This window comes from Sphaerodactylus townsendi, linkage group LG02 (assembly GCF_021028975.2).
Source record: "Sphaerodactylus townsendi isolate TG3544 linkage group LG02, MPM_Stown_v2.3, whole genome shotgun sequence".
In the NCBI taxonomy this organism is placed as follows: domain Eukaryota; kingdom Metazoa; phylum Chordata; class Lepidosauria; order Squamata; family Sphaerodactylidae; genus Sphaerodactylus; species Sphaerodactylus townsendi.
This window is the reverse complement of record NC_059426.1, coordinates 135,245-163,200: the sequence shown is the minus strand read 5'-3', so window position 1 is coordinate 163,200 and position 27,956 is coordinate 135,245. Positions and strand designations below refer to the sequence as shown.

The window sequence follows — 27,956 nt, the reverse complement described above, 5'->3', positions numbered from 1 at the left end:
TCAGATGAGCATTCAAGCCCCCCAGTCGCAACCTGTGTTCATGTACACGTTGGCTGAAGTGACAGCTGACTTCCAACCAAACTACACCTAATTTCCAAGTGGAGTTGGTCAAGGGGGTATTCCAGAATAATTTGCCAGTAGTATTTTATGGTTAAAGCATTGGGCTAGCATCTAGGAGACTCCGGGTTCAAATTCTGAAGCCAGTCAACACTCTCAGCTCTCAGTTAGATAATCTTGGGCCAGTCACACATTTTCCACCAGCAAGATAGGTGAGGATAAAACAGAGAAGAGAACAGTGTCAGCTTCTTTGAGTCCCCAAGGGGAGGAAAGGTGTTGGATAAATTAATATATAGATCTGCTGTGGATTTATGGACAGACAGTTCAAAACTAGCAATATCAGCAGTGAAGTTAAGGGCTGGAGAAGAAAGCTGCAAGCAGGAAAAACATTCGTTCAGCACAGCAGGTAATTCTCCCAGTTACAGGCTGGTGTTGATGAATCTGAGCAGAAATCCTTTTTCAGTGTAAATCTGAATTCGAGCTCTTCGTAAAGTTCGGGATCCTTCATTAGCATTGATCTCATTAGCGTCAGTTTAATACAAGAATGTTTTTCCTTAGGAACTGTCCTTCATGGCTGCCATTTTTTATTTGTGGATCTGAAACTTTTAATATGTGGCAGAGAGGATTTGTCTTTGGTTTGAAGGATTTGCCACAAGGTGACCTCGCTCATTGAGGGGGGATTAGAGTCCCAATTTTAGTGGGCTCTTGGAGAGAAGTGTCAAAGAGAAGTGTCAAAGAAATCAGTCACCCCATGAACACCGTGTGTAACAGACTTCCCTCTGTGATTCCCTCTGTGAGGAACAAGATCCACCAAACCATGGCCACACAGCCCAGAAAACCCACCACAGGCCTTTCAACAATCTGAAACCAACTGTGGCTTTTATTTGATCTCTTGCAGGCAATGAAAGCTGCATAGAGGTACTGCTGGAACAGAAACCTTTTCGAAACTTTAACGGGAACCCTTTCTCTCCATTGCACTGCGCTGTGTAAGTTGTGATAGTTGCGTCAACTCTAATTTGCTGAATGCCGTGGGGGAAACTGGCAATACATGAGGAATAGAGGCACAGAGACAATCATATTCTTGAATCTTTTGGGATCTAATAATGTGTTTTCTGTTAAAAATGCCTCCTTAGCAAATTGTGGCAGTAGGAATTAAGCTGATACATTTTTCACATTTCTTGATGCATAAATGCATGCAAAATGATAACTACAGTTGGGAAAATGCAGGTTAATCCATCAAAAGGAGATGGATCAAATCGTGTTACGGCACTTCCTAATTTTTCCAGGAACAAATGTGTCATGTTTTGCTCCATCATCTCAATCCCGGAAGTGATTGTAGTGTACTTCAGTGTCCAAAAATAGTGCTGTAATTTATCTTGGTTGTCACTTTTCCCCTTATTAAATGCCCTGTTCCATGATTTCATGTTATATACTGACAATTTCATTTGGAGCAATAAAAAGCCCTTTTCGAAACCAGGAATTTTAGTTTTGCCTGATATCTGTCAGATAACCTTGTGACCTCCTGATTGGCTCCCTGGTGAAGAGCCAGATGTCACTTCTTCTGTGAAGGACCGGAGCCCGTGTCTTTGTGTCGTCAGTGTGTCGTTGCACGGGGATCTGGGAGAGCCAGGTTTGAATTCTCATCCTGCCATTGGAAGCTTGCTGGGCGATCTTGAGAAAGCAGATCTTCCAGGGTTATTGTGAGGATAATAATAGAGGAGAGGTTAAATGAGGAATCGGAAGCAGTGCTTGTACGTGGTCCAGGCTTGCGCACAATGTGTTTGCATTCTTTCCCTAAAATTATTTAAATTATCATATATTTTAATAGCCAAGTTTACCCCCCCCCCCCCCCCCGCAGATACTTAAATCCGTGGATCAGGACCAGACTGACAGAAGACAATTTTTTCAGCAAACTTGGGGGAACCCCCCCCCCCCGTTTGTAGAAAAAAACTGAAAAAATAAAAGGACAGTTTAAATTCCCCCAAATACAAGACCGTTATCTGAGCAGGTGCTGACCATGTTTCTCCTTCACAACAACTAGGCCAGGGATCTGCAACCTGTGGCTCTCCAGATGTTCATGAACATCTGGAGAGCCACAGGTTGCAGACCCCTGAGCTAGGCCATTGCACCAGTAAAGCTGGGGTTGAGCCAGCTGGGGAGAGAGGAGACGTCACTGCAGCAAAGCTGTGGTGGGCAAACTGGGGAGCCACCCCCATTGAAGTGGTGGGGCTGAGGGGGAGGAGCTATCACCATGATGAAGCTGTGGCTGGTTGGGATGAGGGGAGCTGCCACCACCATTGAGGCAACGAAGCTGGGGTCAGCAGAGTTGGGGGAGCTGCTGTGACAAAGTTGGGGTCAGCCCTCCCCCCCACCCCAGCAATTCTCCTGGGTCCCTTCTTGTTTGTTTAAACTTGAGTTGAAAAATTGCCAAATTCAGTTTTTCTCAGAAAACCCACATTGTTGGCGGGGAGAACAATGTAAGCTGCTTTGAGGTGTGACTAAGGAGAAAGATGGAACGTGGACAAAATCAACGGGCTCAGAACTTCTATTTCAGAGATGGAAAGCCATGTATGTATTCCTTTCAACATGCCTAGTATGTTGAAAGGAATGGAAGAACTGACTCAGAAGGCAAGAAACAGGATTCAAATGTGTACTTTCCCCCTTTTATAGAATCAATGATCACGAAAATTGTGCATCGCTTCTCATTGGGACCATAGGTGCTGGCATAGTAAATTGCAAAGATGACAAAGAGAGGTAAGCATGATTTGGGCAGAGTTCTTGGGTTGGTTCCAAAGGTCTTCTCATAAAAAGAACTTCCTTACATATGATGTCGCTTGCAAGTTGAAAGGACACCTCTGAATCCAACTCCCTCATTTGGATCAGAACTTTCATTTTCCTAGAGCGTCCAGATAGACCTGTTAAGAGTAGGAAGAATCACATTTGGCAAACTGAGTGTAATTTTTCCCCCAAATGTTTACTTCCATCATAATTTTTAAAGCCTTTACTGCTTTTGTACGGTTTGCATCCCCAAAACTGAAGACTGTTCGCCTTAATTCTAAATAATGGATTCTATAATTGTATTTGTTATGGCTGTTGTCATAATGTCATTGGAATCCTATTCATACTCTGCTTTGTTCATTGAAACAGGTCAGCATACTTTTGAAACCACGGCATGGTTGAGGACATTTAAGTTTTGGCCACGTATTCACTATAATACAGACTCCTCTAGTTTAATTTTTCAGTCGCTCACTGAACCTGACTATTTAAATTGATTAGCACTCATGGATGGTAAAATTAATTCCATGGGACTAGCTATTGATGCGCTTTGTATTCTCTGCCTCTGAGGCTTTCAAAAGACTGTTGGATGTCCAAACTCTGTTTAATGCTGTTGTCAAGACCTGCTTTCCTTACTGTTTGGGCATTCCAATTAAATATGGCAGAACCCTACCCAACATAGAGCTTTTTCGCTAGCTAGATTTAATGTTATGCCTTCCTGTGCTACTGTATGGAAGGTTTAAAATGTCCTTGTGGGTTGGGTGGTATTGAGACTGTAATGCACATTTTCTTTTACTGTTCTTTTTATGATGTGATCCATGAGAACTCTGTTAACTTCATTTTGATCTGTGGAGTTGGACTTCCTGATATGGTAAAGCTATCTGGTTTAATAAACACTTCTGATCCAACCATACATGAAGACGTAGCTTGTTTTGTGCAAGCTGTAATAGAGCTTTGTCGTGGTGTTAATCTGTAGGACTTCTGAGCATGGTTTGTTCCATTGTTTTTTCCAGGACTGATTTGATTTTTTTTCCTTTAAAAAAAATTGCATTTGGAGTTTTATAACTTAATGGGCCAATTCTGAATGGGCCAATTAAAATGGGTTGAAGCCCTTGTTAAAAGTGTGGCGGGGGGAGTTCCCACAGAATTCGCCCCCAAAACGCTGCTAACCCATTTTAGTAGCCAGAACCCAGGTTTAATGAAAATAGCTAATTCTGTGACATTTTCCCTTAAACCCAGGTTGCAAATGCGAAGTGTGGCAAGCTGGAGCGTTCACTCCCCACCCCTCCTTTCCTCCACCGTTATGGTGGATTCCCCAGGTGGTCCCATTAGAGGGGATGCTCTAGTAGGCCTTGCCGCGCAGGTTATGCCTTCCTGTGAGGGATTCTTGGGTGGGTGAGGAATGTTCTTGTGAACTGTGCTGCCTTCTGCCTCTGGGATCCCAGAGATCCTGGCTGGCCCCGGCAACCACCGTGCAAATGGCGGCAGAGGAAGCAGAAATAGGTTCCATGAACCTGTTTGCTGCCTGTGAAGGATCAGCCTTTGGAACCTTATTTTCGAGATCTGTGTTTTGTTAATACTTAAAGGCTATGGAATGGAATGAAAACCTATTCCCCGCTCAGAGATAAAGTCGAAAGCTACAACTGTGGCACCAGTAAAAAGATCTTGCATAACAGCATGACTGCTACCACTACAGAGTTCTTAGTAACTGCTTCACTACCTGCTCCTCAGTACATCACTCAAGGTTGAACTAAATATGTATGACTCAAGTTGTGCCGTGAGACTCCTGTCCCATGCAGCATCAGGGAACTAACATTCTCCAGTCCACGAGGTTGGGTTTGGTTCTTGGTCACAGCATAGGCAGGACAGGGTGGGGGTTCGGGGTGGGGGTTCAAGCTCTCTCCTGCTCCATTTTCTGCAAGCTAAAATAGCTTTCAGGCAATGACTGCTTTCCCCATTCTGCAGCATTTGACATATCATGTAGTTGAATTCTCACTTGCATTGCCCTCCTTGAAGAATTGGCTCCCCCCTCCTTTGAGGTTTGAAGGGAATGTTGATCATTTTTCTCCCTTTCCTCTGAATAGGAGGTATCCGATATTGCCCAACAACTTTAGTTATGTTAATACAGGTAGTGAGAGACAATGAGATGGGTTAATCCTCCCGTCCTTCTCCAAGCAGGTACCATAGATTTGGAGGTCTCAAAAAGACAGAAGGGCCTCAGAAAGAAGATGCTTAGATCCAGCAAGAAAAGATTCCTTGGCCCCGACTGACCAGGTCAAGGGGTTGGGAACTGGAACCTGATCAAACTCTTGGGAGGAAAGAGGAATCCCTCTTCTGGCTGGACCACTGGAGGAGGCAGAGTTCTTGCTGGAGTTCTGGAGGTGGCAGTCATGTTGACCATATGCTTGACAAGGAGTTGAAGGATTTTTTCCCAAGTAATGGAGAATCTGTAGGCAGCTGAAACATCCTAAGCATAAGAGCCTGCCCAGTTTTAACAGCTGATAGGGTATGTACAGAAAAAGCGACTGAGGAATGAGTTTATCCCTCATTTCTTTTGAAACCTTTGCTGAGTCTGGTGCTGTGCTGAAATTATGCTGTAAACATTTTCCTTTTAATAAATACTTTTTAACGTTGGATGCTGGTAGCTGTTCCCTGTACCACATAAGCCTCTTGGACATGCTCTTTTAAATGGAGGGTGCCGGGAGGAAGACTGTCAGTTGTCAGGCAGCTATTCTTCCAGGGGTGCATCAGGTCGTAAACCACCCCTGTGGTACCCAAGAGAGGGGAAACAGGAGACACAGAGCCCAGGCCTTAGAGTTGGCAAGGAAGCTGGGGGGCCCTAACCCTCTCCAGTGGGAAATTCCTACAAAGGTCAGGTGGTGATAGCAGTTGCCTTAAAGAGGAAAAAAGCCCCTTCCAGGGGAAGTTGGGAACCCCTAGGAGGGGACTGGGCAGAATCGAGCCTGCAGGTCAAATGGGGCATGCTCTGCCATGCCCCCTACAGGCTTTGCTCAGAGGGTTCCAGTCAACCTGCGAAACATTACCCCCCCCCCCTCCCTCTCTCATATACTTTATACAGGTATTGATGCCAACAGTTTTGTCTGTGAGGGTTCCACTGTTGTTTCCATACTTAAAAGTTCCTTATAACAACAATTAATGCCCGGCAGCTTTTTCAAATATTCTTCATTGTCAAACATCCTGAGCTGTGTTGTGTTTCCTCCTAGGACACCCCTTCATGCAGCAGCCTTTTCCGATCATGTGGAATGCTTGCAGCTTCTTTTAAGCCACAATGCACAAGTAAATGTTGCAGACAATTCAGGGAAAACACCACTTATGATGGCAGCTGAAAACGGGCATGTAGGTGCTGTAGGTAGGTTTTGCCAGGAACTGATAAAGACTATTAGTAACCTTTGCATAGATCCATATGATCTTCTGTACCCTTGGCAAGAGGAAGCAGTCTTTGTATATGTAAAAACAGTTGCATGTGGCACTTACTGCTTTTCTGCATTTTACTCCTGAACCCTTCTTGGCCTGGAGATGTCTGTGCAATTGATTGACATAGGTGGATTCTGCACAGCAAATGTATAACGGGTTGCAGTCGTTTTCCTTTTTCCTGTTTACATGCATGCCACGCAGGCAGCCATTGGAGCCCATGGGAACAATCTGGGGCCCCCTCTGCACATGCAGAATAATGCACTTTCAATCCACTTTCACAATTCTTTGAAAGTGGATTTTGCTACTCCACACAGTAAAGTGCATTGAAAGTGGACTGAAGGGGCATTATTCTGCATGTGCAGAGGGGGCCTGGGTTGCTTTTGTGCCTTCGCACGGAGATGCTTCTCTCTCTTTTTTATTTCTGTCTTTATATATATATATTTTATTTCTCTCTCTTTTTTCTCTTTTTATTTCTCTCTTTTTTATTTCCAGTTATGCAGGCAAGCAGAAACGAACCCCACAGCCATGCCGACCATCCCATGATATGATTGACTGCACCTGCTTAACTGCGCATGTGCAGCACACAAAAGAAAAGAAAAAGGGGCCTCCCTGCAGTGGGTGGGCAATAGCAAACAGATTCTCCCTGACTGTGAACGGCGTGGTGGAGGGGAGGGAAATAAAACGCCTCGTGCCTGGCCATTGGCGCGGGAGTGGCTGCCACCCGGGATTTTGGCAAAGGATTTTGGTTTAGCAATTTTTGAAAATCCTGGACTGAGGGAAATGAAATGGGGCAGACTTATTTTGGGTACAGAACCTGTGCGAAGTCGTTCCCCCCCACACACACACACACACAAATGGTGTGTGTGTGTGTGTGTAGCATCCTGCACCCGCTATATTTGCCCTGTGCGGAATCAACCATATGGAACTTGTTGGTTTTAGAGAATACAAGATAGAAAACTGAAAAGGCCACAGCTTCGAACACTGGTTTAGGAAAGTGGTTGCATTATGTTTCACTAGGGCTGATGCTGGCCTGACCTTGTCAGATCTGGGAAGTTAAGCCCGGTTGAAGTTCTGGGAAGTTAAGCCTGGTTAGTGCTTGGATGGCAGACCACCCAGGAAGTCCCGGGTTGCTCCACTCTTGCCCTCAACAGGAATCACATGGAGCTGGCTGTGACCTGACAGCACTTTCTACCAGCTGGAGTGAGAAAAGAACTAAACTTCAGCTGTACAGATTGGACTGTTTTAAAAACAGTCTGTTTCAGTTACGTATTGTGTTTTTCAAACTGCAACTCTGCTTGCAGTTCTGAGAGGCTACTAAAGAAGTATAGTGCTGAATAAGCAATGAATAATTTGTTTGCCTGTATATTGTCTTTTTATTTATTTATGTTCTTTGCTGTCCACAATTTTTGATGAAACTCAAAGCAGATGACATAGTTCTGTGGTATCTTTTAACACCTATGTTGCGAATACAGGTGGATGGTAACTAATCTGATGGCATGCTTTATTTCTGTCTCAGATTTTTTGGTGAACACCGCCCAGGCTGATCTAACTTTGAAGGATAAGGACTTGAATACATCCTTGCACTTGGCTAGCAGTAAAGTAGGTTTATTTTCTGTTGCACTGTGTCAATATACATGTGGATATTAAAAATATGATCAGTGTGAGTCACCAACCCACTGCCAGAACTGATCTCCTAGAGGAAGCATCCGAGTTATCTTGTTGTTACGGGGCACATGGCTGAATGGGGGGACCCCACTGCATCAAAGGGTCTCTGGAGGCAATACCCAGCCAGAGGAAAGAGGCAGTTGTAGGCGGGTGTGAGCCATGGACATAAAAAGGCCCAGGAGTTTGGGCAAGGGAGGCATGTTTCATTACGGCCTCTGCCAGGAGAGAGTGGGGTGCGATGCCCTGAGCGTGTGGCATGGTGTTCCAGGGGCATTTCAGGGTGGACGACGCTGCAGCAGGGGTGCAGGATATGCGCGCTCTGGGCAGAGTTCTCCCTTGCTCTGCTCCTGGAGGGCTCCAAAGGATGATGCTGCCAGGCAAAAGAAGAGAAAATTGAGGGGATAGAACTACTGTTCTTCCAGATGCAGGCGGTGGTGGGGAGACCGAGAGGACCCAGGAGCTCTGCGTTGTAATGAGCTTCTGGTAAATAAGCCTCATTGGACTGTGATCGGAGTCAGAATAGCTCCTTGTCTAGCATTAAGCCTTCATTCCCCTTCCCACAAAAGCATTACAATCAGACATACATTGCCGCAGTACATCTAGTTCTGCGTGCAACTAAGCCCTGATACAAACTGTAATGAATTGCAGTACTGGCCTTCTGAAACACCTTTTGAAAATTTGTGGGAGCCAAAAATATTGGATAACTTTCGTACTTTGCTAGCACATAATGAAAATTCATAGGTGTGAATGTGTTTTGACAAAAACAGTATCCTTTGTTCTTAATAAGTTCCAAGGTTAACTGTTCCTTAAGAAAATTTTATCTCCATAATTCTGAACAAATTTATTTTAACAAATAAAGCAAATACATCGACTGGTTTGTTCTGTGCGTATATTTTATAAATCCTCCATATTTCAAAAAGTCAAGTGCTGTCTGGCAGAATAGTTTTTATGGCGTAGTATTAAGATATTCCTGTAGTTAAATCTCATGTTATATAGACTCTACTGTGATTATGCAAAGGGGACAACTGCCTTCTTTAGGTGATGATAACAATAACATTTGGGATAACTTAATAGACATTTTTCCTGCTTGTACTTCCTTGTTTAACTTCGAGGAGCATATTGTGAACCTTGTTATGTATTCCAGGGTCATGAAAAATGTGCCTTGTTGATACTTGACAAGATACAAGAACAGAGCCTTATTAACGCAAAAAACAATGCATTACAGACGTAAGTATTGGCCAAAGTAATCCTTTTCATAAAAATCCTCACATCATTTTTAGAATTTTGCATTCTGCTAGCAGGGTTTCACCTCCATTTGTGCTCTTTTTGTTTTGAAGCATATTTGAATTTTTCAGAAACATTTACCGTATATACTCACACATAAGCCGAGTTTTTCAGCCCTATTTTAAGGCTGAAAAATGCCCCCTCAGCTTATACACTGCTTACCAGCCGGCTCTTCAGGCCTTCAGAGTCTGGGGGCGTGGCCGAGATGACCTCCCTGCGGCTGCACAAGCCGCTTGTTGCTGCCCTCCTCGGAGGGTGAAGGGGGAACCTTGGCTGGGCTTCCTCAAAGCCTGCTGGGAGGTGGAGGGAGCTCCTTATTTGGGCAGTGACTCCCCCTGATGTCATTGCCCAAATAGGGAACTCCCTCCTCCTCCTGGTTGCCTGGGCTTCCTCAAACCCAGCCGGGAGGTGGAGGGAGCTCCTTATTTGGCCAATGACATCAGGGGGAGTCACTGCCCAAATAAGGAGCTCCCTCTGCCTCCCGGCTTCCCACCTTCGGCTTATACGCGAGTCAATACGTTTTCCCAGGTTTCGGTAATAAAATTAGGTGCCTCGGCTTATACATGAGTCGGCTTATACATGAGTTTATACGGTACATTCCCCACAGATTGCTTATTTGGTGGATAGTAATCTGATGGTAGTCCTTGGCCAAAGGACGTCTGGCTCAGCTGTGGCCCCAGTCTGGTGGAACAGTCTGTCCTTTGAGACCAGGACCTTGCGGGATCTTATGCAGTTCTGCAAGGTCTGTTAAGACAGTGTTGTTACACCAGGCATATGGTTGAAGCAGCGACGGTACCATCTGGCCTCCCCCTTTTTCCATCAAATGCACTGCTGACCCTCGTTGGATTTGTTATTATTTATCGCCATCTGGAAACAGTATAAAAATACTACAATGTAATTGATTGAATTTTTCAAATCAAATACCTTTAATGGCATATAAATAAAAAGACATAGCATGACACCTTCCAATTTAACACAGGTTAGAACGACTTAGAATTACACCATTAAAAAATTTGGCCACAGCTTCCAGCACCTCAGGAGCAGCAGTGGCGTAGGAGGTTAAGAGCTTGTGTATCTAATCTGGAGGAACCGGGTTTGATTCCCAGCTCTGCCGCCTGAGCTGTGGAGGCTTATCTGAGGAATTCAGTTTAGCCTGTACACTCCCACACATGCCAGCTGGGTGACCTTGGGCTAGTCACAGCTTCTCGGAGCTCTCTCAGCCCTACCTACCTCACAGGGTGTTTGTTGTGAGGGGGGGAAGGGCAAGGAGATTGTCAGCCCCTTTGAGTCTCCTGCAGGAGAGAAAGGGGGGATATAAATCTAAACTCTTCTTCTTCTTCTTTATTATGTTTTTAATATTTTAATTGTGATATTGAACGTTGAAAGCCTCCCCAAGACTGAAAGGTGAGGGGCGGCATACCAAGTCTGATTAAATTGTTAAAAAATAGCATCCTGTACTGTCAGGATGGATCCTGTCAAATACATTGGAGCCGGATGAATGGAGATACTCCGTTTTTCAGGCCTCTTCATATTGCGGCACAGAATGGCTTGAAGATGGTGGTTGAGGAGTTACTGGCCAAAGGGGCATGCGTACGAGCCATCGACGGGAATGGTAAGAGAATCTTTCATCGATAATTGTGTTTGTGGGAGTGGAATTATTTGAAAAATGCACACACAAACTGGTTGCGCAATGCTAATGATCACAATTAACAATAATTAAATATTTCAAGAATTACAATAATAAAGCGGTAGTCTTGTGTACTGCAGCACATTTTATTTAACTCACCAGTCCCCTTGATTTTTCTTTTCTTTTTTCCACTGCTTCGTTGTTGGGCAAGGAATAGGGTTAGACTCTTCTAGCTGTGCAAAAGGCTTCAGAAATGTTTGACTTCTGATACTTAAGAGTCCTTTGTTAAATACATCGTTAAAGTATGATTAGTTAAAAAACAACTCCAATCGACATTCATTCTGAGATCAGACTATTTCCCCATCCTGAACACACTGTACATGTAGTAAGTTGTATGTGTAGAAAGTGCCGTCAAGTTGCACCAACGTGTGGCGAACCTGACACCACAGGGTTGTCAAGGCAGGAGACTAATACAGTTCGTTTGCTGCTGTCCTCCTCTGCATAGCAACCTTGGACTTCCTTGGTGGTCTCCCATCCAAGTTCTGATCAGGGTTGACTCTGGGTAGCTTTGGAGATGGGGCTAGCCGGGGTCTGAAATGTTGCATACATACTAGTGTTTGTTGCTAGTCTCTTCCAATTTCCATCCTTCAAACACTTTAAATTTTAATCCTGTGTCACCCATCAATTTTCCCTCTGAAGATTCTCAGATGGTAACCTGATATAAAAATAGTAGCTGATCGTTGTTTCGGGCAAAATCCAAAGTTACACTTTAACTAATTCTGCACAGAACTTTGGCCTTTGGCCTTAAGTTTCTCCTGGATGAATCTTCCATCCTGAGGAAACTTTCAGAACCCATTTTAGAGGTGATATCTGGGGTCTGCTATTCAAGGAAAATAATCTCCCATCAAACATACACAATGCTTCAAGCATTCTTCTTCAGAACAGCTATGTGGATTCTGGACTTTTTGAGCTAATGATGAACAGCATTAATTGTACCAAATAGAATATTGGCCCAGGAACAGAGAGTAATGTAGAAGTTTAATCTCCTTTCATAATGTTTTATCTTACCCCTTGCTCAGCTGGTACGGAGCTTTGAGCTGGTCTGTCATCAGTATGCTGATGACACCCAGCTCATTCTGTCGATGGAGGGTGGAGCCGTCACCGCCCCTGCAGCTCTACAGCACTGTTTGGAGGTGGTTGCTGGTTGGTTGAAGCGGAGCAGGTTAAAGCTGAATCCAACGAAGATGGAGATCCTTTGGCTAGGCCGTGGGGGGGAGGCAGGGGATTTTCAGCCGCCGGTGTGGGAGGGGGTCTCATTGGCACCGACCCCCTCAGTTCGCAGCCTGGGGGTCCACCTGGATTCGTCTCTTTCAATGGAGACCCAGGTGGCCCATACAACCCGGGTTGCGTTTTTCCATCTTCGCCAGGCCTGGCGGCTGGCCCTCTTCCTCTCCCAAGCGGATCTGGCCACAGTGGTCCATGCAACGGTCACCTCCAGATTAGACTATTGCAACTCGCTCTACGCGGGCCTTCCCTTGCGGCTGATCCGGAAATTAAAATTGGTCCAGCATGCGGCGGTGCATCTGCTCACGGGCGGTGCCTTTAGAGACCATATCATGCCTGCGGTTAAGGCCAGCCTGCACTGGCTCCCAGTTGAGTTCGGATCGCCTTTCAAGGTATTGGTTCTAACCTTTTAAGGGCCTTTATGGGCCTTGGGACCCTCAGACTCTTACCCTCTGAGACCGGCTCTGGCCCCATATGTCCCACCGCCGGGTCCCCAAGGCGCTCTGCGGAGGCCAATCTGCTGGTGATCCCCGCCTCTATAGATGCTGCTGGCCTCCACCAGGGCCAGGGCTTTACGCCTCTGGCCCTGCCTGGTGGAATGCTCTCCCTCCAGCTTTCCGGGCCCTGCGGGACCTTAATGAGTTCCACAGGGTCTGTAAGACTGAGCTATTCCACCAGGCCTTCGGGGAGACCAGCTGCTGATGTGGGTGCCCGAAACAAACATTCTGAGAAACACTCTTGAGACCCACTGTCCCTCTTTCTAAGAAGAGTTTTAATAGCTGGATGCCATCTATTTTAAATCTGAATTAGTTTTGATAATTGAATGCTGCATTTTAAGTCTTAATTTAACTTTGTATTTTGTTTTTGTGGTTTGTTGATGTTGTACACCGCCCTGAGCCCTTCGAGGGAGGGCAGTATAAAAATGAAATAATAAATAAATAATAATAAAAAAATATCTGGCCATGCACACCAAAACTAGAGCATTAGTCAAGTTTCAGAGACTGTGGGTGGGGGTGGGGGGGAGGTTTCCTCAAATACCGCAAATTGCTTTTCAGACCAAGGGAAATTCCAGAATCTGTGATTGGGCCTAGCTTGGGGAAAATTTATCCTAAGGAAGGGTTTAAAACCCATGGGATTCGCCAAAGCACATGAGTGTGCCTAAAGTAGCTGTTTGGATCACAAACGTATCATTTACAACGAAATTTATAAAACTGTTTTTTTCCACCCCAAACAGATCCACAAGCCACTCGGCCAGCGTAAATGACATTTTTTTGCCCATATTTAATGCTGCTTTTATAGAGGGTTGGATTCAGCTCACTGTGAGCGCAAGGACCATGGAATCTGCCATAATTCCCCTCTTCCTGCCCCGCCCCCCCCAGCAATCCTTTTCAACCTCAGAAGAGTTGATTTCAGGGTCATGTATAGACCATTAGCCCCAGGGGAAAGGATGTCACTACGGAAGGGGAAAGGGGCAAAATTTGTCCCTCCTACAATTTTATCCTCTTCCCCTTCCTCAGCACAGCTTCCAAACTGCCAACCCTATTGATCCATGTGGCTCCCATGATCTTGGTGTCAGACAGTACTGCTGGGGGTGGGGGATAAAGGGAACAATCCACATTGGTCAACATCTCCCAGTGACAGATAGTTGGATTCAACTCAGGGAGAGCAAATGGCCAGGAAAAGCAGGCCAATTCTCAGCTGCCATTTCACCGGAGCAGCCGTGGCGTAGGGGGCTAAGAGCTCGTGTATCTAATCTGGAGGAACCGGGTTTGATTCCCAGCTCTGCCGCCTGAGCTGTGGAGGCTTCTCTGGGGAATTCAGATTAGCCTGTGCACTCCCATATGCGCCTAGCTGGGTGAATTTGGGGTAGTCACAGCTTCTCGGAACTCTATAAGCCCCACCTACCTAACAGGGTGTTTGTTATGAGGGGGGGAAGGGCAAGGAGATTGTCAGCCCCTTTGAGTCTCCTGCAGAAGAGAAAGGGGGGATATAAATCCAAACTCTTCTTCCCTTCTTCTTTCTTTTCTACCATCGTCCACAGGATGAATAGTCCCCAATGAAGCCCCTCCCCCTACATCAGGGGTAGGGAACCTGCAGCTTGAGAGCCGCATGCGGCTCTTCTGCCCTTGCACTGCGGCTCCACAAGCCGAGCCGCTGGCCCCATTGTCAACTTCTGCCTTGGCTGGGCCACGCTGAGGGCTTCCCCTCTCGCCTGCCCCGTTGGAGCTGGGTGGGTGCTTTCCCGGCGGCTGGTGAGGCCTCTGTTTTGCTGGCCCTTATGCCCTGCCTCGGCCTCCTGCAGGTGGCAGCAGGGCTGGATGCATCCATGCGCTTCTCTAGAATGAGCCGGAGTAAAAGGGTTAAAACCAATATATACAGTAAGTTATCTTTATTTTCAAATGTCAAAAAAATTATTTTGCGGCTCCAAGTGTTTTCTTTTCCCATGGAAAATGGGTCCAAATGGCTCTTTGAGTGTTAAAGGTTCCCTACCCCTGCCCTACATGCTCCTACCCAGTACCAAGGCGTTGGCTTTTTCCTGTGCTTAGTCTGATAGCTTGTCCGTCCCACATTGCCTTCCCCATCTTTCTTCACTTTGCCTGAAAATTAATCTGCTCTCACTTTTGCTCAATAAAAGATAAGGAGACCAAGGGTCTCAGTGTTATAAAGCAATCCATAATGCCATCTGCAAGAAGGCAGCAACGTTCTCCTGACAGGATAGCCGGGGAACTGTTTGCTGGAACAAAGCTTAATCCATCTTGAATTGTACAGGGTAAAGAACATAGGCTTAGGGATTCTGAGCTATCCCTTAGTCTCTGTTCATAAGTTTATTCAGTGAATGCCTGTGTGCCATTCATGTGACATGTAACGTATGCCTTGATTATTCTCGAGGCCATGTGTGTTCACCGCAGCTCATTGCTTAGCAGTCAAAGCTACGTCCCAGCTGAGCGTGTGCTATGACCCCCATGTTCTTCCAGGGAATGGTTTCCTTAGTAAAGTGAACACATGTTTGGTTCCTCTGATAGTAATACTGGTGGTTAGCCAACCTATAGTGCTCCAAATGTTCTTACACAACCATACTGTTGGTATCCACTGTGCCCCTGCCACCATGACCATTGCCCATGGTGGCAGGGGCTGATGGGAATTGTAGTCCACGAACATTTGGAGCACCATAGGTTGGCCACCCCTGTTGTAAACATATGTGCTTTTGTGTTCCTGTAGGCATTTCCACGCAAGGCAGAAGTTGACAATTCTTTCTCATGATCCCCTGTTTGACCCCCAGTGTTTCTGGGGGTCCACTGACCCACAGGTGAACAATTGGGGAGGGGGTGTACAGATGACTACAGTGGGAGGGCGTATGCAGGAAAGTTGCTGTTTATACTGAGGTGCTCTTCTGAATCATGATGCCATACAGCTAATGTTCATTGTTATTCTCATAAATAAGACTGTTGTTATGGGTACCTTATTGTAGCTGGTGTGCAGATGTGCTTTCCTCACTTTGATGCCACTAACTGCCTATCAGTGGATTTGCTGTAAGGAAGTCCTAAAGAACTTTGTTGATGGGACCTTTCTCCCAAGATCCCAACTTTTCACATAGACTGCCAAGTTTTCATCAGCCTGAAAAGTCAGAAACCTCAGGGTAATGCTGAGTTTTCCTTCAGAGTACTGTATACAGTTTTAAACCTGGCCCTGCATTGTATGTGCAAAGCTGCAGCTTTTTAAAACGAATGGAATAGAATTGTACCGCTTGCATGGCACCTGATTCCCTGCAAAATGTATTCGGGGGGGGGTAGCACAAAGCAGTTCATTCATATCAGGAAGCTGTGTTGAAATATACATTCACAAAAAGTTGTATCAAAAATTATAATTAGAGCTGGATGACTAGCATGAATGCCCCCGAATATTTCTGCATGTTTAATAATTAATCCCTCAAGCTAATGTTTGTAGCTAGCATGATTTTAATATTTGCAATAATTGCAGTATGTGAATTACAGGCAGCTGGGGTTTATATTCAACCCTCACGGTCTTCCCTGGTCCACAACTATTTTCCTGTATATGTGAACAGCAGCCGTGCCTGTCTGTTGGGAAAATTAAAGCACTGCATTAGATGATACAGCTGTAAGACCAAAACTTGCTCTTCGCTCTCACAGCTGGGGACCCAGCCCTTGTTGATGGGGAGTATTCTGGGGGTCCTTGCCATGAACAGATCTTCTTTCTCAACAATACTTCCCATCATGGTGACGGGGACTTTGCTAAGAAATAATCAAGTCTCTCTTCCCCACCAGAGATAATATTAGCATTCGGTTCCCAAAGTTTGAAAGTTAATCTGAAGTGTAACTCAGTAAAATCGTTTCAGGGGATAATTACGTTGGTCTGCATCAGAACATCTAGACTCAGGTTTATTTATTTATTTATTCATTCATTCATTCATTATTCATTCATTCATTCATTCATTTATTCATTTATTTATTGGTTATATTTTTATACCACCCTCCCCCGAAGGGCTCAGAGACCCATCCTATTTTTTTGGGATATAAACTTTTGAGAGTCAAAATCTTGCTTTGTCTCTAAGGTTCTACTGGACTCAACTCAAATTGTCCAATAAAATAGTGATCTCATATGGAAAACATGTATAAAATAATAGCTTGACTGTATACAGAGGACAATCCAACATGATCCCATTTTGTTGAAAAGGGTTCAATCAGTTGTAATTGTGGCCTGGGTTCTATGCAGCAGCTTCTGAGTCTTTCACCCCAATAATCCCTTATAACACTGATGTTATATTTTGACGATTATTGTAGGCTTCCTAAATTAAATCATCGTTCACTAACAGTAAGGCAAATGCTATACCAGTGATGGCGAACCTTTTCGAGACCAAGTGCCCAAACTGCAACCCAAAACTCATTTATCGCAAAGTGCCAACCTGGCAATTTAACCTGAAACTGAGGTTTTAGTTTAGAAAAAACGGTTGGCTCCAAGGTGCACGTTACTCGGGAGTAAGCTTGGTGATAGTCGGTGGCTTTGCTTTGAAGCAACCGCGGGTAACGCTCAATCGCGAATCCACTTTACCTCTAGGGAGTGTTTATGGCAGAAGCAAAGATTCCATTGCCAGCAGCCGAGTTTACTCCCAGGTAAAGGATCACACTTTAGTTCTTCCCATGAAAATCAGTGGGGTTTAACAGCGCTTAACAGGGTTACCTACACTGCTTCCCCAAAGCTAGGTCTTAGGTTTAATGCTAATAATCTCCCTGAAATAATTACACTATTATCACACTGGGGGGCCTGGCAGGGGAGGTGGAGAGGGTGCGGGAAGAGGGAAGTAAAACTTTAAACTCGCTTCTGGAAACCCAATAACCCCACCACCCACCAAATATAGGAAGTAAAAGGCAGCCAATGGAAGGCAATTCCTAAGCTTAGAATGCTGTGCATGGGGGGATAACTTCCAGGAAAGCTAAATTGGTGGAGGCAGTCATCTTGATTCATGGCGGTTTTCCTTCACATGTCAATATCACAGCACTTGACTTCCCACAAAATGCAACAGGAACAGAAAAATACAAGCATAGAGAATATTTTGAAATGGACCCTCTCTTGTTCCTAACGCTTGTCTCCCTGTCCAGAATGGCCTCTAATTCTCTTACAAGGGGGGGGGGGGTCTTGCTGCCAGGCTGACTCGAAGTGATGGGGATGCTCCTCTCCCTTTCCTGCCAGTTGGTCGGGGCCTAGTTTAGCTCAATTCTTTATCGGTGTGAAATGCCTTTTGTCTTTTGTACTTTTGCTTTGAGCCTGTGGGAACAGAATTGGCAACAGGAGCCTAGGGACCTTGCAAGATCTCTCCTCCCCGCCCTGGGCTCCCAGGCACTAAAATTGCTCTCTCTCCCAGGGGAGGGGGGCCTTTAACAAACAGTTCACTCCAATCGGGGCAAGTGCCTGAATCGCACCACTGCGCCTGCCCTGTTCTTGGCAGATGTACTCCTCCCAATGGAAGACCCTCACCCAGACTGTTGCGTTTTAATCCTACCCCCAAAGTTTTAGTGGGGTCCCAAAAGTTGCATGCCAAGAAAAGCGTACCAGCCTCCAGTCTTTCAAGCTTTGTGGGGGAGGGGGATACTTGTGGGGTGGTAGATGGTACTTACAGCAAATCAGGTCGACTCAAGAGGACCTCCCTGAAGCTCCGCCCCAGCCGGCAGAACACCTTGTGCCCGGCCAGCCTGGGCAGCGTGACTCCCAGCGCGTTTGCTGGCAGCCGCCTCTGGCTGGGCGAGGGGGGTGCCATAGGTTCGCCATCACGGTGCTATACCTTTAATCTCCAACTAATTTCTGTACTACATTCTTTATTCAGCTTCTTAATTACTGAAAATATTGTCAGAGACAAAATTACTTATTAATGGTTATGTTTTGACCAGGAGTGCAGAGCACTAAAGAGGAAATTAAATAATAATTTAAAACTTTTACGGCACGGCAAGGATATAGACAGAAATTCCCAAATACTCATACTAAGATCACAGTATAAAGCTTTAATTAGGCAGAAGAAAAAAGCATATTCTAGATTATGCCAATTAAGAAGAAGCACTGGTCTAAGCCACAGGACCGAGAAAAATGAAGCACATTTTTGGGCTCTGGTCTCATCTGGGATGGGTTCATGTTGCACAGTTTTAAATGCACAGATACCTGGTGATATTTGGTTTAAGCATTTCTCCCAAATTTTCGAAGTTCCTCCTTGAGTCCCCAAGCTACTCTTGTGACTTAACAAGAAAGGGTGCCCTTGATGACTTGCTTCTATCTCCAAATTGGCCTCCAGTAAGGAGAGAAAGAAATAGAGAACTTGATCAGTTCTATTAAAACCGGGGAAGGCTCCCCGTGAGAGATCTGATTCCGAATGATGTGTTCAAAACATTTCCATCTTGGTGGGTACCAATCACTTGCCAAAACTTTTTTCACTCAGATTAACAATAACTGGCAGTTTTCCCAGTGGATGGAAAACCAGCATAATTGTCTCCTATACATAAAAAAGTGAGACAAAATGACCTAAAGAACTATCAGCCTAATAAGCCTATTGAACACTGCCTCTAAAATATATGGTAAATATCTCCTCCTTGGAAAATTAGAAGATTGGGAAATCTGAGAATCACATATTACACCCACAACAGGCAGGATTTAGGGAAGGGACAAAAGCCTTGTACTATATCAATTAGTCTCATCTCCAGGCCATAAGAGGCTCCAACGAAAAGCCTTATATTAATCACGGCATTTGTTGGATTTTGGCCTCTCTAGCTTTTGATTCAGTATGTAGAGAAAGACTCTGGTGGAAATTGCTGAACACAAATATGGATAAACGCCACTTTTCCCTTATTAGAGAGCTGCACGTAGGATACATGGATCAAAGAGTCAGAGTAAATTACATCAGGCTTCCTCTAACAGATGGTGGGTTTAGAGTAGGAAAGGAGTCAAAGCAGGGCTACAAGTTTGAGCGCCCCCCATTTTATTCAATCTTTATATTAATGATATAATTCCTAAGCTGGACTGGCCATGAATTTATGTTTGCCCCCTCGCTAGGAAAACAGAAAATTTCAATTCTGCTTTATGCAGATGATATGGTCCTAGTTTCACTTCTACAAAGAATGGTTTGTTGAGACTCCTATATAGTTTGGGTGAGTACTGCAGAGAGGAGGCCCTCTCTCATAAACTATTCCAAAACTAAGGTAATGGTGTTCAAGAAAAGACCAAGAAAATAAGCAGTTGGAACATCCATAATATTCCTATAGAGCAATGCAAAATTATTTTAAATATTTAGGTGTTACATTCAGTCCTTCACTAAATTGGAATGCCCACTTAGCAGTGGTCAAAGCAGCTGCCCAAAAAAATCTGTTGGGGCAATATTGAGATTTTACTCTTCACATACAAAGGAGGTCATTTAGTTGATCCAGCCCTAAAAAAAATCTTTAAAACCAAAGTTATATCTATGTTACCTCTATGTGCTACAGAGATTTGGGGATGGAAATCGTCCAAGTCCCACATAAAATAGGTAGAAACTATTCAAAAAACTCCTTTCCCTCTAAACTAATTCTCCTACTCCCTAAAGTGAACGCCAGCAGCCCCCCCTCCTAGGGCAGAACTCGGCTTTCGCCTTCTATTAAAGCTCGAGCTGAATTGGCAATTTTGAAATATCGCTAAAAGAGTTCACTAAAACCGACTTCGCTTTGGGGAATCAAAGTCTGCAGATATTACTAAAGGCCCCAAAATTACATAATACCCTCCCTAAATAATATATTGTCTCAGTTATTCCTGTTCCAGATCATTTATTCTCTTCACCAATTTTAAATCAATGTAATCTTCGGGACTGGATATTCAAAGCGAGATAACCTGTATGGACAGAGATATAATTTTTTACATTCCAAGTTTGCTCCCTGGTATAGTCACCTTAAAAGGGGATCATCACTGTAGAGCCTCCCCTATCTTGCTGGCATTACTCAGGGGCTTTAAGATAAGGAAGGCTATGACAAGCATTACGATTTCCAAACAATGCCAACAAATTATTTAGAAGTTGCAGATAATGCCAAAATACCAGTTGAACAAACTTAATTTGTATCTGCAAACAGGGAAGTAGAGGATTTAATACCTCATTATGTTCTTGAACTGCCCTCTGTATGCAGAGCCTAGGGCTAAGTTTCTGAATAGTTTCATATCCCTGTCCCAGGTATATTATGAGTCAGACAAATTATACCTTCTCCTTGCGGATTTGGATCCCTATATATCCTATAGGGTTGGCCTATTCGCCTTGGCAGCTACAAAGATTCACTCCAACAACGTAATAAAGTAAATGATCAAACCTAAATTGGTATAAGTTAGGTGGGAATACAATCTAGACATACTGTAGGGGGGAAAGTGAAAGACTTAGTGTTCACATGATGGATTTTTAGTGAATTTTTTTTTTCTCTTACCTGTTGGAATAACAAGTTGGCTCAGAAGTTTTAATGTAATAATATTGTAATATTGTAATGGCCTATGGCTTTCAATAAAATTGATTGATTGATTGAAAGGTTATGCGTCTGCATTCCCACCCAGTCTGCTGGGTAATTTTCTTAAGTATTGTACGTTCATTTTTAAAGGCCATTGAATGAGAGGTACTCATGTGATATGAATTGAGGCTAAAGGTGGCTGGGGTCATGAAGTTGTTTTGTCCTTGCAGAATGTGTTTATTTCACTTTTGTGGAGGCTGTAAATTGCCTGTGGCTTTTTTCTTGTTTTCAAACGTTGCTTGTCAAGATCATCTGAGCTTAAACCACTCTGTGACCTGTGCCCTTTCCTAGCATGTCTGGTCTGAAAAGTAACCCTTCCTTGCCTGCTGTGGTTGTGACTAAACATACATCTCCAAGCTACAAGTTCATCTAGAGATGTATCCTCTAAGGAATGCGCCATCTTAGGACCCCCAGTACTAACCGTGGCTTTGTCTGCCTTTGTGCCCAGGTCACACGCCAGCCCTGGCTTGCGCTCCTAACAAAGACGTGGCTGACTGTCTGGCACTCATATTGGCTACCATGACGCCTTTTTCTCCTTCCAGCACTATGATGGGTCACAACTTCGCTTGTTTTAAAAAAGACAGCTTGAGCAGGACTCCACTCTGCAGTAGCTCCAGTATGAGCAGCACCAATAACTCCTACAAGAAACTGTTAAGAAACGATGTAGGAGCAGAAAATGGATACAATGAAAACGATTCGGACTCTGAAACGTTTTAACTTTTAGCATCCAACGCCTTTTCTTGGTTCCATTGGGATTTAAGTTGATATTTTACTCCCAAATCCCAGAATTGATGGTTGAATTTCCCCTTGTGGATGGAATGATCACAAAACAGAAGGCATACAGTTGCACAGCTTTTCAAAAAAGTAGAGGTTTTTCACTGGAATGCAATTTTGCTACGCTCCCTCCACTATATCATCCTTTTCATAGGCCTCAAAGTGTTCCAGTGGAAGTTTCTACCTCCTGTTTTATGCAGAAAGACAAAACTGCCTTTTTCGTTTTTGACAGCACAAGTAAACAGGGAACTGCTGTGTGTGTGTATGTGTATATACACACATGCATACATACACACACACACACACACACATATATACATATGTTAGCTATAGTATACTGTTAAAACGAAGACATATTTCCAGCATGTTGTTCTCAGTTAATAGGAACACAAATTTGTCTTCACTTTTCTTGTCTATTTTATAGCTCTGTAGTCTCATGTTTTTTAGGTAACTTTGTTATTATACAAACCAAAGGTACAATCATTTTTTCTTTAAAAAAAAAAGAGCTGCCGAAATCACCACTTTCAATGGAAATTTAAACGTCTTCATTTACCATGTGTGAAGCACTTAAATACACAAAAGGCACTTTTAAAAGGCATTAATTACATCATCCTTTTACCAGTTTGCAAATGTTTAGAACCCAACCTGTTTGCCTCAGTCACCACACAAAGGCTTTATGGGTAAGGTGGGCGTGGTTTGCCTTACATTTCCTTACATTTGGCACAAGCATGCATGATTTATTTGCACTCTACAGTTAAGGGTCCCTGGAACTTGAGTCACCTGTGCTTTCAGCCAATGAACTATTCTAAGGAAAGACAAAAGCCTAGAAATTGATACCATTCATATACATGTTTGAGATTTGCCAATCCAAACTAACTTTTTTTTTAACTCTAGGATTTCTACACTGAAGTATGTTTTTATCGTGAATGTTACCCACTTTTAAACATCTGCAAAATCTATGAAATCAGTATTCTCTGTAATTACTATCGTTGTCCTAAGGTGTACACAGCAGATGAGCCCAAAACATGCAAATCATGAGGAAGTACATAAAGGGGATTGTGATGTACTTAAAAAGGCCAGCTGGCATCTGCTGTCTTATTAAACATCCACATTATGAATCTATCTACTCCTTCTGCCAAAGCTTCTAGGTCAAATGGACCCTGTCCCTCACCTGAGAAAGATGCATGGAACGAAGAATAAGACTTTAAAAGACAGAGAACTAACCAGCTACTATATCATGAGGACCAAATGGCATCAGTCTCTTATACGGGAAGACTTTTGTTCTTTTTTCACCAGGGCAAGTGAAAAAAAAACTTTTCTAAACACCACACACAAAGAGTTTTATGTAATGAAGAGTCTTGGCTGTATTGTACACTTTAAGACACAAATTTCTAGTAGACTTTTGGACATTTGTAACTGATGATAATGTGTTGATCACAGCTTATTTTTCCAGGCTAGCAAATGTTCCTATACTTTTACTGTTAAGTGTGTTTATATTTATTTAAAATGAAACAAGTGCCCAGAAAAAAAATAAGATGACCTTGGTTTGTTCTTCTCCTTTTTAGTTTTTGATTGCATCTGTCTTCTTATCTCTGAATCTCGATAAGCTTAATAGCTTGGGTCTGACAGATGAAACGGGCACACGACATAGCCGCTGTTTCCAGTTCTTATACTGCAAGTTGGATGGTGATGTGAAAATAAGACTCTGCCCCTGGCCACCTGGGATGGGAAGCGTGGGTGTTTGCTTCATGCTTCGTGGTCCTCTGGCCATGCCAGAGGGGGCAGCCCAGGCAATTTGTGCTGGATTTAACCCCTTGGCAAGGAAAGGGTGTTCCATACTTGGTTCAAAACTAAAAGAGAACTGGGGAGAACCTCCCGCCAGCCCTGCTTGAAGCTAGCTGGATTTTAGATACATCCACCAATTAGACTGAAAAGAAAAAAAAACTTGTCAGAGTGAGATGGTTTTTTTAGCCATCCTGAGTCTCACACAGCTTCTCCCTTCTAGCCAGCCTCTTCGGTGCCGGGTTGTCTATTCTACATTTTGTAGCTGGGTACAGAACTCATGTGTTTACTACATGGGGGACAGGGTCAGTTCTTAAAGGTACGAGTGTATATAAATTGCCACTGTTCCCTTATAAATACGCACAAACAGGAATGATATTTTCCCCATTCATCCTTACTTGGGTTTTTGAAGGAAAAAAGGCAATATATGTGCATACATGCATACCCTGCACAGCTGGCACAAAGAAAATACGTATTTTGTAGAAAATGCATAGTGTGGGAAGTTTTCCTGAGTTATGGATCTGGTCCACATAAAGATCCTGGACTCTAAGCTATGGAACGCATATGCTTCAATAAAACCAGTCCAGTGGTCCTCGTCTTTTCCAGTCTTGGGGTTCACTTCCAGTGCCTAGGTGGCAGCAGCAGCATGGGACTCACTGAGCAGCAAGCACACATGACAGGAAGTCAAATGTCATCAGAGTTTCATAACAGGAAGAGGTAGAGCCAGGGTTGTGACCTCATTGGAGTGGAGGACTGTTCTGTGCTGCAAGCCTGCATGGAATATTGCATGGCCAACTAGCAAGGGGTTTCTGGATCTTCCTGTGCTAGAAAGAATTCTCTCCGCTGTTGAGTGAGCTCACCTTCTAGTCCTGCTGGCCCTCTCAGGAAGCAGAAACAGGCAGGAAGAATGAAACCTCATGCAGGTAGCAAGCCCTTTTGATGGCATCTAAAAATAAGGGCTCTAGAGGAGCACATCATTCAGTAGCTGGAGTTCCATGACCTGCCAGAAGTTCCCAACACATGGTTTGTCTTTAAGATGCCACAAAACATCTTGTTTTCAGAAGGACCCTGAGAAGAGTTACGGATTGCACAGTCCTGCAGCACAGTCCTCACTGCCAAGCTGTGATAAATCTGTGATAGCAAGAAGCAATCACAGGCTCATCAAATAGCCAGCAAGTTTTGTGGAGGCACAGCAGCCCCGTGCTAGGGCTGCTTCTGAAAAATGTGAAAACGCCACAGGGAGCTGGAATGTAACTATACCCTTTCACAGACGGTGGGGGTGACCTTCACCTAAACTGATGGTTCAAACTGAAGTGAAGGGCTGAAATCTACTACTTTAAATCCTGTGGGACGCATGTCATTCTGAGAGCTTCATTACTCATCTATCAACAGTATTCCATTGGTGAAATCCATGTGACACATTCTCATTTTCATCAGAAAACAAATGCAGCCATAACTGCTGTGAGAACATCTAAAACACCCAACAGTAGCCAATTTCATTAATACTGTGTGTTAAGAGTAGGGCCAGAGAAGAACATAGATAACTGAGGAGAAAAAATCTAATTGACGGCCACCTGGTAACATTATGGTGTTGCTATCTACTGTATTTTACCTAGCTGTTTGGGATCAGAAGGTGGGTGGGTGGGTTGTTAAATGGGACATTTCCAAAGCTTGAAACTGAAATGGAAAACCTCTTGGGCTACGGACTGTAAAAGATTAGCATTTCTTCTTTTTCTGTGTTGGCTACACTGGGAAAAATGAGCATCAAAATTGTGGTGTTTTCTTTCCTATTTGTACTGCACTCCCCCCCCCCCCGAAACATTCATTTGAGAAAATTGCTGAAGATCAATAACTAATTGAAATGGGGTAGAACTAATGTGTCTATGTTGAACATAGCAGAAATCCCTCACTTATTTCTACATTGAATCTTTTTTTAAAACACACACACACACAAAGGAAAAAGCAGGGAATGTTTCTTCACTGAAGATTAAATTAACTCATATCTTTTTAGAGATAATATTTCAAGTAGTCATTGTTTACGGACTGCTGTCTTTCCACGTTAGCTATTTGACAGTGATGTCTCATATCCACATATCCCACAAATGGCTGGGAATACTTCTGGGTTGTTTATTTTCTTGAAACCTGTAGTCAGTCTATGCATACTTACTTGGGACAGCTTCCAAAAACACATGCTTAGGACTGCGCATGCCATTAGGATGCTGCAAAGGAGGCTTCAAAATAGTTTTATCACGGAAGTTACCGTGCAATCCACAACAATTAAAATGAGACGTTTGCAGTCAACTTCAGCGGCATGTGCATCGCACTCTAAATGTTCTCTTTTCGAACTGGCAATACTGTTTTGTAGCAGACAAAGTTCTATTTCTAAATTATAGCAAATACCAAGGTTTGGTTGGTCCGTTTGGTAAACTTTTTCCTTTATTAGACGCTAAGCGCTTTTGCTCATTGAAAGCTAGTAGGATTTTGCTTCTGAATAACTGTCTTTAGAACTGAAAAGCATCACCCTGATAAAGATTCATAATGCATAATGCATCCTTTTACACTCTAGTTCCTGCCTTGGCAACTGGGTTTAATATCAGCGAAACTTCAATTGCAGGGTTATAATGCATGGAATGTATCGCTTGTTGGTTTCTGTTGTTTCAACTGTTAAGATGAACTAGCTCAGGGGATTTCTGTTTATCACTACTAAAAGGGCACTGTAGTATGTTTGGTACTGCTTGCAGCAAACGTATGCTGCATTGGACTATGACTTATAACCAATACGTAAAAATTAGGGTTTTTTTCCTGGTCTGTTCTTGTTTAGCAACTTGATAACATATCTGGGTTTCATTGTGTAAGAAACTTTTAGAGTGCCTTTTATATTTGTGTATGCTGGGTTTGTATTATATGTCTTTCTTTCACTAGAGTGATACTGAAGCAATATAATACCTGTACATTTTCATTTCAAACCTTTATTTGAATGTGTTTTTTTAAAAAACAAACATTCTGCTTGTATTAACATGAAAATTGATATGTTAAATTTGTATAGGAATTGGGCAGAATTTTTTTGCAGTGCTGGAAACATTTTCTTATTACACAAAGCAAACTTTAGGTCATTGTTATTGGGAAGAGTGTTTTAAAATGGTGACAATCTTGAGTGTGTATAAAATACAATTATGTGGGTTTGTTATGCAGTGATATACATATTAAAAAGCCAATATCTAATGTTTTTGTAGTTTTGTCTTTATATTTTATGCTTTTAGCATGTGCAATATATCTTTACAAACCACAGTGACATGAATCTGGTGCCAGTGTTACATTTTGTATGAAATGTTTGTAATAAACTATATGAAATATTGTTGAATGGTTTCGGTGGGTTTGTTGCTAACTTTTTAATGTAAACTGAAGTTTAATGACCTAACATTGAAGTTAAATGGGCTGGTTGAACAAATGGGAATGAGAGGTTAATGTGGACCCCAGCCTGAATTTGTCTGAGCACAAGAATCTTTTTCAACTACTGAATGCTGAGTTAATTGTAATGGAGTATCCCAACTGCAAATTAATATGGAAATGCATTCAGATGGATATTTTTACAAATAAATGATACAAGTATTGTGGCAAAACTGGCGTACGTTGTTTCAGTACTTCTGAATATCTTCAGGTTTCTGTATATTTGCGTACATCTTAAAATGCATAAAAAGGAAAACCGCTTCATGCCAATGTATTTACTCTTAACACATGAACACAGAGAACATGTCTACTGAACACATCACATTTTGGTTAGGATTATTCAGCAAATGCCTGGTTTTTTTCATTCGCTAACCAACATCCGCTCTCTTTCACTGAAGCCACTCAGATTAGCTTGAACATCACCATGTACAGACAGTGGCTGCGACACTAACTTGCCTTACGCCTCACCTTACACTTTTGGCAGTAATTTTTTACAAAATGTATTCAGCTAAAAGCTAACATAAAGACATTATGTGACATAAATACAAACTCTGACTGAACTGAAACCTTTAATGGCATTCAGGTAACAACAGTAATACATGCATTGAAAATACAAATTTATAAAAGAGCATATAGCAAAATTGTGATCTATATTTTAAAAATCCTCTAAAATGATAATTTAAAAACTGAATAAAATGTTTCAAAGGTTACATTAAGAGTGCCATGCAATTACAATACAGAGGAACCTTGCAGTCAACTCTAGGCCATTGTTCAGAAGGAAGAGGGTTTTCTGTTGGTCTGTGAGAATGCTG

At 43.2% G+C, this 27,956-nt stretch overlaps 1 protein-coding gene across 5 annotated transcripts in view; it reads left to right on the top strand.

The window, feature by feature from the left end:
- Positions 1 to 27,317, top strand: part of ANKRD44 (ankyrin repeat domain 44) — a 99,351-nt gene extending 72,034 nt beyond the window's left edge. For 2 of the 5 annotated variants that reach the window (XM_048483484.1, XM_048483483.1), the window contains exons 16-22: positions 956 to 1,043; positions 2,728 to 2,811; positions 6,057 to 6,202; positions 7,784 to 7,866; positions 9,077 to 9,159; positions 10,737 to 10,828; positions 21,590 to 27,317. In XM_048483484.1, the coding sequence (XP_048339441.1) occupies positions 956 to 1,043; positions 2,728 to 2,811; positions 6,057 to 6,202; positions 7,784 to 7,866; positions 9,077 to 9,159; positions 10,737 to 10,828; positions 21,590 to 21,858 (845 nt within the window). In that variant the 3' untranslated portion in view covers positions 21,859 to 27,317. Of the gene's footprint in view, positions 1 to 955; positions 1,044 to 2,727; positions 2,812 to 6,056; positions 6,203 to 7,783; positions 7,867 to 9,076; positions 9,160 to 10,736; positions 10,829 to 15,596; positions 15,765 to 21,589 lie in introns of all 5 variants that reach the window. The other 3 variants (XR_007243453.1, XM_048483485.1, XM_048483486.1) reach the window with 3 other exon arrangements.
- The last annotated feature ends 639 nt before the right edge of the window (positions 27,318 to 27,956 follow it).